This window comes from Montipora capricornis, chromosome 6 (assembly GCF_036669925.1).
Source record: "Montipora capricornis isolate CH-2021 chromosome 6, ASM3666992v2, whole genome shotgun sequence".
NCBI lineage: Eukaryota > Metazoa > Cnidaria > Anthozoa > Scleractinia > Acroporidae > Montipora > Montipora capricornis.
The window spans coordinates 3,448,240-3,460,671 of NC_090888.1; the positions used below are offsets into that span (position 1 = coordinate 3,448,240).

The window sequence follows — 12,432 nt, forward strand, 5'->3', positions numbered from 1 at the left end:
CCCTTGAATATTTAAACGATCCATATCTAACACTCTATTGACAAGGACGGTCTCGAGCTGTGAGTAGGAGTGCGATTTGTCACCTATGGTTTGGGGGCCGACATATCTCTCCCTCAATGCCGTACCGGGAAAGCAGCTAAGGGTCAACTCCGGGGGTCAACTGCGTCAAAAAGCGATCGCAAGGGCCAAAATCCCGGGGTAAGTCGTTTAGTACGACGCTCCAGCGCCATGTTTGGAGGTACTGCGTTTTTCTCTCTTGTTCAAACATTCCGTCATATATATATCATATCATATATCACATATCTTTATTTACCCTTGGATTTTTAGAGTAGCTTGGTGTAGCTAATATCTCCGAGCATTTACCCTCCCAACCATGATACACCAACGAAGACAGACCACAACACCGGGAACTACATCCCCCACTCTTTGCGACAAGTGTGCGGGTTCTTTTACGTCCCACAGTATTATGAACATTGAAGGGTTGTGAGACGGGACCTCCGGCTTATCGTCCTTATCCGAGAAGACTAGAGAGTCTAACCATTTGCAGATGTAATTACACAGCAGCACTTTCTTCTCAGTTATTTAAAGACCCTGAGTGTTGGTCCGGCCGGAGTTGAACTCACGACCTCCCGCGTGACAACCCGGTGACCAACCAACTGAGCCACCGTACATGTTCTGGCTCTCCGATACCTGGCCAAAAAAAAATTGTGCATGAAACATGTTTTAAAACGCTGCGACAATCGTAAAGTCATGTCGTAAGCCTGTCGTGAGCTTGTCGCATGCGACAAAATCGTATCGTGTAAATCGGCCCTAAGGGGGATTTTTCATTTAGGATACTTGGACACGGAATTATAACCGTCATCCGACACCAGTTTTCGCTCGGTATGTTTATGGCAAAGATGGCGGACGAAAGATTGTGATTTATCTTTGTACGCTTATTTTGCGATTTAAACGTCTAAAATGGTACGGGTACTCTTATTCCATCACTTCAGGGCTCAAAGAGTCTTTTTTGACACCTTTCAACCCACTGCAATCACTTCAACGAAGGACTATCTCTTTCTCGCAACTTCAGACATGAAAGTATTGGTTTACTCTCTGGAGTTGCCAAATTTTCCTCTTTTGTGCCAGTTTCCAACTATTTCGAGACCGATCAAGTTGATTTGCAACGAGATGGCAAAATGCGTCTTAACCATTGAAAGGAAAACGGACCGGAGAAAATCCTCGGGCAGCCGCATCGTTCACACGCACTCTCGCGCCTACTTCAACTGGTTCAAAGCAAATCTTGACGAGGCTGTGCGCACGTTTGTGGCAGGGTATTCTTTCCGTCAACGCCAAGAAACAGCCAAAAGCGACAAGTCCTTTCTTGTTGTAGAAATTCCCACACTATCCAATGTTAGTGCTATATGTTGTTGCCCCAGTAGTGGAAATATTGCTGTCGCCAGCGACAAAAACGTGAGGTTATTTAGGTGGAATAATCAGATGTCCGCGGATGGTTCCAGGAGTGGGGATGCTCTGTGTGACATGGAACACTTTTTGGACGTTGAACTTTGCATGAGTGTCAGAGGTCTGGTGATGAGTGATTCATATCTAGCTGTAAGATCTAATTTAGATGTGCAGGTTCTCAAACTTGTGTTTGTGTCAGAACAAGAGTCTGCATCATCAGGTTGGAGTGGAAAATTCACGATTGTACAGAACAGGTATGGCCATCTGAGTGTATATCTAACGTGAAGAACATTATTGTTGCCCTGTCAGTTTGTGTTAACAATGAGGAGCAAAGATGGCACGGTCAGTTAGTGCGCGACCTTGGTGCAAGAGGTCCTGAGTTCGATTCCCGGATCTCGCATCCTTGTTTTGACTTCTTTCCTTTCCGTGTAGCTAAGTAGCTTTAAATACCCGTAAAACGGAGCACTGATGGAGAGGGGGGAGTAACATGAGTGCACCGTTGACCTCAGGTTTGTCAGTTGAATTACTGTTACAAGTTATCGACGTTAAATAACGTTACTTTAATGATGAAATGGTATATGAATGAATCATATGAACTGCGGATATGAAATCAAGTGACTTAAGTCCTGAATTTTTCAGGCTTCTCTACGCAATTGTAAAAATTGCTTTCGTAACTGCGAAGATCATAGCTTCACTTGAAGGTTACTTTACTTTACTTTTTTTTATCTTGCATGTTCTAGATCCAGTAGGCCACAATCAAGGACTTCTGGTACTTCTTTTGCATAGCAATAGAAGTGTAAAATAAGAGTACAGTGTTGTTGCCAACAGTTGCAAAAGTTCACCCAGCTAGGACTGCTCATTTTTCATAATTTTTGCGGCTGTCTGGATGGAGATCTACTGCTTGGGATGAGCTATTGCAGACCAGTGGCTCAGTTGTTTTAGTATTGGACTGCCATGCTTAAACCCTAGCTGGACCAACACTCAGGGTCCTAAAATAACTAAGGAGAAAATGCTACCTTAGCCATTGACACTGATCAGAGTGTAAGATCATCCACTGCACTCAGCACATAAGCAATTTTGTTACTATAGCTAGCTGCAGCGGTAGGTTGTGATGTCATCCTTTGACTACTTTGACAGTTAAAGAGAATGTTAGAGGTTGATTTGGTGGCATCTGTAGACTCCCTTGCAGCTGGTTTTAGTGTCCACAAGCTCCCCTCCACTGAAGAGTGTTGTGTGGTAACAATAAAAACAGATGTAAGGGAGACTAGTTAACTCATTGCAGCGGTGTATTTTTTTTACTGTAATAATAACTTTAAGTCTCAAGGTTATTTAGCCAAGCATTAGTGCTCTACTTATTGGGTGGACTGCAAATCAATTGAAATTAGAACAAATCAAATCAAATGTTGGTTTTTGCTAGTGAGTACAATGTAGGACAGCATCATGAATTATTACTTTATGGTTGCACTCTACTTCCATTAAATTTATTGGAAGTGGATTAGAATGTCCAAGGAAAGGGAAAAGCCTGAGCTAATCAAAATACAAATTACCATAGTCAGTAACATTTTTTTAACATACCGGTACATGTTTATTTGCTTGATGCCAGGACAACACCAAGATCTGAATGGAGCATAGAGAACCTTTTGGGACAGGAAGGCCCTTCAACACAGGAAACTCACCAACCAGTTAAAGATGACAATTGTGTGTTATGGTCGTTTGATGAATGCTCATCCTTCTCCTTGCAACCACCAGCAGTAAAATCAACCAGGGATGCACTGCTCCCAACCATTAGACAAGAGAAAGTATTTAAAGATTTCACACCAGAGCCAAAGGAAATACTAGGGCCTGTGTCCGAGATACCTGGGCATCCTGTGACTGTGGCATTTGGAGGGCTATATGGTGTTGGTATTCCTGTGGATGGCTGCATGTGGAAAGTTAAGAGTTTCACAATGTTGTATCGCCGATTTAGGGCTGAGCAACTCACCAATGATGGGAATGACTCAGCAACACTTCACACTTTGCAGCTTCTACCAACATACACACAAGGTGTGTTTTGTTGATGAAATGTTCGTTTTTGTTGTGGGTTTCATGTACATGTAAAATACTTACATACATACATAAAAATACATAAACTTTATTAAAGTGTCTCCTCGTTCTAGTGCCACAAGGCACTAGTTGGGGACACAAAATACCAACTAACAGTGACTAGATAAAATACACAAACTGCTGTAGTCGTTTTCTAAAATATAAAATCTTAAGAACGAATATATAACCTAACAAACTATCATTCGTATTATTATTAGAAATTATTTCTAAAATTTCATAAAGTTCCAATACAACACCAATGCTACAGATCAAATTTTGCATAAGTCACACTCCCTCCCACAACCTTCTACAAAAACCGAAACCTCCTCCTTACTGGTACTTATCGTAGCTTCAAAAGCTGTTAACCCTTTCACCCCCGTGGGGTTCCCCATTGACGAGTAAAATCGCCTGGCGTTAGACAGAGTAAAATCTATAAGTGGCACTCTTGGGAGTGAAAGGGTTAATGGGGACATAGTTTTTGAGTGAATCTAGCTGTTGTTAACCCTTTCAGCCCCGTGGGGTTCCCCACTGACGAGTAAAATCGTCTGGTGTTAGACAGAGTAAAATCTATAAGTGGCACTCTTGGGAGTGAAAGGGTTAATTAATGTCTTTATTAAATTCCTCTCTAGGCTCTTGTTTAGTAAGTTTAGCCCATAGCCATGGACCCATGAATCTACAATTTAATGGAATGTTTCCATACATAACTGTGTTGTAACATGGTAAAGTAAAATCTGAGTTTCTTAAATTATACCTACATGTATACTTTCCTTGTCATGATTTATCTGGAAAATATCCTTTAAAGACTCTGATACCAGCCCATTCTTAACCTTATAAAAATCAATATATCTTGCAGTGTTCTATGGTACAATGTCATTAAATTAGCCTTCTTAAGAATAAGTTAAGTATCATACGGTATGTCTCAGAGCTAGTATTATTTATAAAAATAATGAGGATAGTACGTTCACTCTCATTGGTCAATAGGTGTGTTTAGGTGAGAGTATGTAAACACAGTTGTGACATCACATGAGTGTTTATTCATTATGCGTTGTCAGATGCGTGTTTTGTTTAGCTGGTAGGAAATATGAGCGTGTATCAAGAAAATATGTTTCAGTCAAGAAGGAAGAAGACCAGCATTTCCTTCATTTGTGGAATTATTTTTGAGAAATATTTTATAAAAGCAATAGAGGACTTTTTTCCGTGTTTACAGCGTCATCTAAACTCGCGGAGAGTTGGGAGAATCCTCTACAGTTATGCAAACCCTCGACTGCGTCTCCCCCTCGTGTTTGGATGAGGCTAATTTATTGTAAACATGTAAAAAGTCCACTATTGTTTAATTTATATTACACGCAGGGCCCTTTCCTAAAACTTGTTTTGGATATAGTTATATTAGTCAAAAAGTGGGCTTAAATGCTTTCACCCTGAAAGTGCTACTATGATCAAAAAATCACTTCCTTTTTTTCTTGAGATTTTGAAAGTGTGATTGCTTAACGCTTGACTGGTAAAATCTTGAACTTTGATTTTTATCAAAAGCCTGGTTACTTAAGTGTAAGTTTTGGATTTCATGGTTCGCCATTACTCACGTTCCAAAGTGACTAATTGGACCTCAGAGGGTTGGATCTAAGGAAAAGTGATGTCATTGACTCACTAGCTTAAAATTTCAGCGTGTAAATGGAGCTTATTATATATGCAAAACGTGAGTTTAAAAGTCTGAAAGCCCGAAATTCCCATGTTGCATATTAATTCAGCCGCGTACACATGCATTGCATTCTTAAACTAGTGAGTCTTTGACATCATTTTCTCCTCAATCCAGGTCTCTCAAGATTTTAAAGTTAGTAATTGCGGACCATTAAAGAGAAAAATGTAGATCATTACCTTTCTGCATGGCAAGTTTTAAAAAAAGCTGTATGTGGGAACATTTTGGGCGCGAACGTCCTTAAGAGTCCCCCAATGACGAGTAATAATTGTTATCATCTGGCATTAGACAGAGTAAAATCTGAAAGTATCACTCTTAAGGAGGGAAAGGGTTAATATTAAAGTCAGATTGTGTCTGGGAATTTCTAAATTACAAAGTATGGATTTTTTGAAGATTCAGGTTGGATAGTCATAAAAGGGACCCCATTGAATTTGCTTTGTAAGTCAGACATAAGAGATATTTTCAAATGAAATCAACACCATGTACATGTAATAAGAGTGTTGTCTTCTTTCCTCTCACCGCTTGATAAATATTTGTAATTTCTGCCTTTCAAAACAGTCACATAAGTTTTTCTTTATACAAACCTTTACAAAACACAGCACCTTCCCACGTCATATCTTATAGCAAGCTTGAGGTGCCTGTATGCGAAACAACAATAATTTAAATCGTGAACCATAGATAGTGCAGAAAATTTCTTTTTGAAGAAAGCCAAAAAAAAAGTGCAAAATTTGAAGCAGGATGCTCAAAATGTAAACTGTATCAACTTCGTGAACACAACTATGAAGAAAAAATGTCCCTGTGACCCTGGATTGTAGCCAGTTCTGTGATTGACTTTCTACCCAAAACAGAATCAGACTAAGCAACCAAAACAACACCAAATCGTAGACACCTTGCAAGGGCTACTACACTATCCCTCTGGTTAAAGGCTGCTGTGGTATTTGGGTCAATTGAACATCATCAGTTGTACTTTCTGACCAAGTTTTTTTCCAAGATTATTGTTGTCATACGAAGAAGAAGTGATTTTGGAAAACATGTAACTACAAAAAACGGGGATAAAACATATCTAAACATTCTTGTTAAAAATCGATCTTTAGAAAAAATGCCAATTTAAGGTCTTAAGGAAGTGCCAGGGCAAATTTGATTGCTTAGTCTATGAAATTTGCTCCTCATTAAGAGTCTCAAGCCTAATTTGAATATCCAGACAGACTCCGTATGTGCCAAACTTTTTGTTTAATTTTCATTGTTCCTTACTTTCATTATACAGGCACCTTATCAACTATTGTTCTTTTAGTGTTTATAGTTTGCAATTTTCAAATAAATTTGACTTGATAATGACAGCTAGCTAATGTTGAAACATTGTTTTTTTAACAAAGTTTTTAGCCAAGCTTTTAGTATTTTAAAGAATGTTTAGATATGTTTATTGCAGTTTTTTATTGTTGTAATCAATATATTTTTTTATCATAACAGGAATCTATCACATCAAAGAACTGCAGAAATCTCCACTGGTTCAAAGAAGTCCTTCAGAGCCCACTTTGTGTGGGATGCTTTTCCTTGTCTCAGGTCCCAAGGAGGGTTTTATGTATGATGTCTTCAACACCTGTAAACTTTTGTCGTATTACAAGTACACATGTGATACTATCAGCGTGTCGGCATGCAGTAGCATGCTGCATGCTATCACCAAACAGGGGATTGAGACTTACACTGTGCGCATGTATGCAGCTGCTTCTGATTGGATACGAATGAATGCAGCTGTTGATTGGAAGACTGATCAACAATTATTGATTGAGGACCAGACCTTGACAGAACAGGCCAAAGGTCTGGTGAATGTTATGAGTCAGTCTGATCAATGTCCTCAAGGCATGAAGAGTAACGCTGTTATCCTTTTTCCAAATGATTCTTGTGATGATTCTGGTGTAAGCTCAGCTCTTGATGCTATTTCTTTAAAAAGTGGTGATTTGGGAGATCATGCCAGCAAAATAAATGATGATATTCAAAGTGATAGCCCTGTTAGTATCGTGGAAGATCTGCCATCAACAAGTGGTTCTAGTGTTTCAAATTTTGAAGTTTTAACAGCAGATTCTGAAGCCGTGAAGGAAAACCCTCCTGAAACCAAACTCCTTCAGGAGTCTCAGTTTGGAAGCCAACAAGGTGAATCATCACCTTCAGATGTCACCTTTGCGGTTGACAATGCGGGAAAAACGTTTGTAAGATTCTCCACTGGCAGCCATTCATCTTCACCAGTCTTATCAAGGAAAGGAGATCCTGTGGAAGAAGACAAGGACAGTTCAAGCGTGGCATCTTTGTCAGCAGGTCAAGGAACAAGATTGTTTGCTGCATCAAATTCAATGAGACATGGCAGTTCTCCCAATGTTAAACTGTCTGAGGTAGCTTACTTGGCTGCTGTTAACAAGCTTTCAAGTGATTGTGGGTGGAATCTGCCTGTTTTTGATCTAGAAAGATTAAGACAAGTAAGTGTCAATGAAGGGGAATGTTCCTTGGAGGAGGTCTATTGCTGTTGTTTGTGCAGGATATGATAGGAAACAGATTGAGGGGTGGGGCGCACCGGTGGCTCAGTTGGTTGAGCACTGGGCTGTCACGCGGGAGTTCGTGAGTTCAACTCCGGCTGGACCAACACTCAGGGTCTTTAAATAACTGAGGAGAAAGTGCTACCTTTGTAATTACATCGGCAAATGGTTAGACTCTCTAGTCTTCTCGGATAAGGACGATAAGCTGGAGGTCCCGTCTCACAACTCTTCAATGTTCATAATCCTGTGGGACGTAAAAGAACCCGCACACTTGTCGTAAAGAGCAGGGCATGTAGTTCCCGGTGTTGTGGTCTGGTCTTTCTGGTCTGGATAGGGTAAGGTGGAGCACCTCACATAGGACCTCGAGTCCTGTTTGTGCTCCTTCCCTCTGGGCAGGTTTGCCCAGTAGAAGAGGCAAACCAGATGTCTCGTAAAACGAAAACGGGGCAGAGGCAGAAAAGAGGAGTTTGAACTGTGTAATTAACAATTACATGTAGACCGGGCTACGGGTCAATAGCCCATGAGGCGAAGCCAAGGCCCGTAAGGGCGAAGGGCGAAGTTGAAGAAATATTTATTTGGGAATAAATTTCCCAAATAAATTTTTGCTAGTCGGGGACTATTACTAATGGTCCTCTAGTAGCGTAGCCAATTAAAATGCAGGATTTGCATTAGTCCACTAGTTGGGTGATACTAATACCCATTAGTATCACACAACTAGTGGACTAATGCAAATGCTGCATTTTGATTGGCTACGCTACTAGAGGACTATTAGTAATGGTCATCTAGTAGTGACGCTTTCTTTCGTTTTATTCCCAAATAAATATATTTTCAACTTGCATTTGCTAATTTTATTATTGCCTTTTCTGTCCGACCAGTTGGGTGATACTAAAACAATTAGACCCTTCGCCCTCAAGGGCCACAAGTCAATAGCCCATTCAGCTTCGTCTCATGGGCTATTGACCCGTAGCCCGCAAGGGCTACGGGTCTAATTGTTAGTTAGTAGGCTTCCAGCGTAATATAGTCTGTTATTATACATGACTAGCTCCGTGAGTGGGCAAGATGAACCAAATCCTGCATTGTGATTGGCTACCCGAGCGGGCAAGATGGATATTTCTCGCTTGGTCCCGCAAGATCAAAGATCATTTTTTTAAGTTTAGTTTTATCCCATATAATAAATCCTTTATTGACCAAGCTTGTTCGGTCAAGATGGCTGGATATAATGGCCTGATTTTTTTTTGCGGGTTTATGGACCTTGACTTTGTTTTGGTCCATAAACATGCAAAAAAAGAACTTGGCCAATATCCAGCCATCTTGACCTCATGCTTGGTCAATAACCGCTATATGTTTGACAAAATGTAGTTTGAAGAAGTAATAGTCAAATTTGGTAAACATAATAAGACTTAATTGTTGTGGTATAACGTAAGTTTTTTGAAAAAAATTGTTTGTTTCCCTGCTTGATTAGCTAATCCCAAGAAAATCAATGTGTTTCTGAATTTGGTGTTACTTACAAATGAATTTATTAATTTTCTTTAAAATTATAAAGGGGAATTCTTTCATTTTGCTAAATGCGGGGGCGATGGAAAGAATAGAAATAGAAGAATGTGATTTTCCTTATCTCTTGGCTTTAAAAAAATGTTCTTTAATTTGTTCCAGTTTCTTTAACATAACTTTTAACTGATATCATTATAGCATTAGAACTTTTTGCTCCAAGGCGTTTTGTTTTCTAAATACTGCTTGGGATTATTCATGTCATAACTTAATTAAGGGATGATGTTTATGCACAATTTACAATTTTCCATTAACATAAAACACCTCCTTTTACTCTCCACCAAGCTAATAAATGTGTGGGTTCTTTTTGTCTCTACACAGTGTTGTCCTCAGCCATCCCTGGACATTTGTTTAATTGGCATGTATCCATTTGTCGGATCAAGATATGTGATGGCAACTGAGGAAAGTGTTGTCTTGTTTACCAGAGCCTCCCGTGATGCTTTTCAAAGGAGCAGAAGGTGAGGATTGATAATGTTAGGGAGCTTTGGCAAAGATGACAGTGCTTAACATATTCAAGAACGATACAAATGTAGTTGTATTTTGCTCACCAATGGGGGGAGGGGTAGGGGGTTCAGAGAGAGGGAAAAAAAGTAAAATCTCCAGTTAATTTTGCCACACATAGCAAGAAATTTCGTGGGAAGTATGCCATGATAAATACAGAACATTTATAAATTGTGGGAGGTGCGGTGGCCTCATGGTTAGTGCGCTCGACTCTGGATCCAGTGGTCCAGGTTCGGGGCCTGGCTGGGGACATTGTGTTGTGTTCTTGGGCAAGACACTTTACTCTCACGGTGCCTCTCTCCATCCAGGTGTATAAATGGGTACCGGCGTAATTCTGGGGGTAACCCTGTGATGGACTTGCATCCCATCCAGGGGGGAGTGTAAATACTCCTAGTCGCTTCATGCTACGGAAACTGGAGATAAGGGCCGGCCTGATGGGCCTTCTGGCTCGTAAGCAGTGACTTTATCTTTATTTATAAATTATTGAATCTCTAGTTAAAAGTTGCATGTTCTGTAACCACTTTACTGAAATTATACAGCGGTGGTTTTTAAAGTTATAGAAACAGAGTGCAAAAGCCACACACACAGCAAGGAGACAGTAATAACGCTGACTGGACTGTGTACCTCTTACAGAACATGGAACCCACGCATCTTTACAAAGCTGTGGTAAGTGAATTACAATATTACAATACACACTTAAATTGACTGCTCCCCATAGGGGTTTTTCAGGGCCACTGAAACACAATTAACGACAGAACACAACAACAACAACTGTTAAGAATCCCAACTGGTGGGAGGCAAACCAGTTAGCTATTTACAATAAAATTGTGGCCGCGAAGTTGAACCAGGGACTAACAGGAACAAATTCAGTGAGTGGTCAAAACGAGTCTTGAACCGGAGAACTTCAAATCTCAAGGCAAGCGTCCTAACCACTGGGCCGCACTGAAGTAAGCAACTGCAGTTGAGTAAGTGCAGTTCTGGTTGTTATAATGATGGCAAAACTCAAGCTGAGAATGACGGTCATTTACTGAACCATTCTCCTTTGAATCTTCCTGAACAAACCAAAACTAAATTCATGTACTAAAGGACAGTTTGTATGAGTCACGGTAGCTTGTTGATAATGAGTCCAAGATATTGGCCAAGTGTTGACGTTGGTTGTTGTAGAAATGCTCTGCTGTTTGTTGGCTGATGGATTTGTCCTTTGTCTGTCATCTATTGCGTTCCTTTCATGCTCTCACTTCATTTTTGCATAGTTATTTTCATAGATAAGCCACACCCCCAAAATTCCAAGCATGATTTTGAGAAAAAAATAAAATCTTGAAAAAAGCAAAATTTGTCTGTTTGCTTGTGATAATCTTGCCTCATGAGTTCTCCCGAATAGCGTGGTATTTTCTCAGTAGAGAGATCAGTGTTGAAGTGATCGGTCTAAGAATATGTTTAATCTTTGATTTACTGAAGGTTTTTAGGGTTATTTGTGACTCCATACCAGCCAGTTTACTCCCTCTGAAAGCAATGGTCTCGTATGTAAGCTGCACCTACGATTTTGAGCCCAATATTTTGACAAAAAGATGCGGCTTATACACGACTTTTTACTGTATGCAGTGAAGTGAAGTGAAGTGGAGTGAGGCTATTAGTCTCTCCCCACGGGGCTTTTCAGGACTAATTTACAATACTTTGTGGGGGACTTTAGCCAGACTGCTTGTTACGCAGTTTACAATTTATTTTAAGGAAGTGAAAGATGCCCCCCATGAAAAATAGGAATATATTAGTTAAATGAAAAGCATTTGAATCTGGAACAACGCTTTTCATTTAACTAATATATTGCTATTTTTCACGTTGCCATGTTACCACCAATAGCGTAGCTCCTACTCTACTATAAAAACTACACGTAACCCATAATTCCTCGATTCGCTCTGACGAAGGGCTAACGCTCGAAACGTCAGCTTTTTAGAGTCTCTGTACGGTGGCTAATTTACATTATCAACTCTGTTGATAAAACCAAATTTTTGTATACTACTTCCCCACCGACGCAGCACCACAGTTTCTTTACAAACTACCCCCTTCATTCATGTGTCGCTGCTCAACCAACTGAGCCACTGGTGCACGGTATATTATCAACTTGAATGAATGACACTCACGATGGGATTAAGTCAGCCAAATCATTAGGCTCTTTTAAGCGTCAAATGAATAAGGTTGTTATTTACCAGTCAGAACTACAGTGTACATGTATGGCACTATCATTCCCTCTGGAATTAAATGTACCCCTTTTATTCAGCTAATTTATTTGGGGTTTTTCAGTACCATGTGTCCAGCAATGGGATACCTCCCCCACCCTCCGGACAAGTCGTAATTCTTTATTTTGCCCTGCTTGATGAAGTGTTCATACGCGAAACCTCAGCCCTGCAGTCTTTCAGTGGTGGTTATTTGACCTTTAGTGACTGGTTTGATAAACCAAATTAATGTTTATATCCTCGTGTCTTTGATGCAAAACATTCACTCACATAAGATTATTTGTCTCAAGTACAATGTATCAACAAGCTTTGAGTATATAAATTATTTGATTTTTGCAGTCTTATTGAAAATTAAATTTCATGTTTTGTGGACAGGGATTCTTTTTCTTTTATAAATAACGATAACGAT

General features: G+C 39.9%; 1 protein-coding gene across 1 annotated transcript in view; it reads left to right on the plus strand.

The window, feature by feature from the left end:
* Positions 1-900: 900 nt before the first annotated feature.
* The window catches only part of LOC138051307 (uncharacterized), a 30,333-nt gene continuing 18,801 nt past the window's right edge, over positions 901-12,432 (plus strand). The window contains exons 1-5 of the mRNA XM_068897489.1: positions 901-1,697; positions 3,047-3,486; positions 6,686-7,686; positions 9,613-9,749; positions 10,347-10,458. Coding sequence (XP_068753590.1) covers positions 961-1,697; positions 3,047-3,486; positions 6,686-7,686; positions 9,613-9,749; positions 10,347-10,458 — 2,427 coding nt within the window. The 5' untranslated portion in view covers positions 901-960. The remainder of the gene's footprint in view (positions 1,698-3,046; positions 3,487-6,685; positions 7,687-9,612; positions 9,750-10,346; positions 10,459-12,432) is intronic.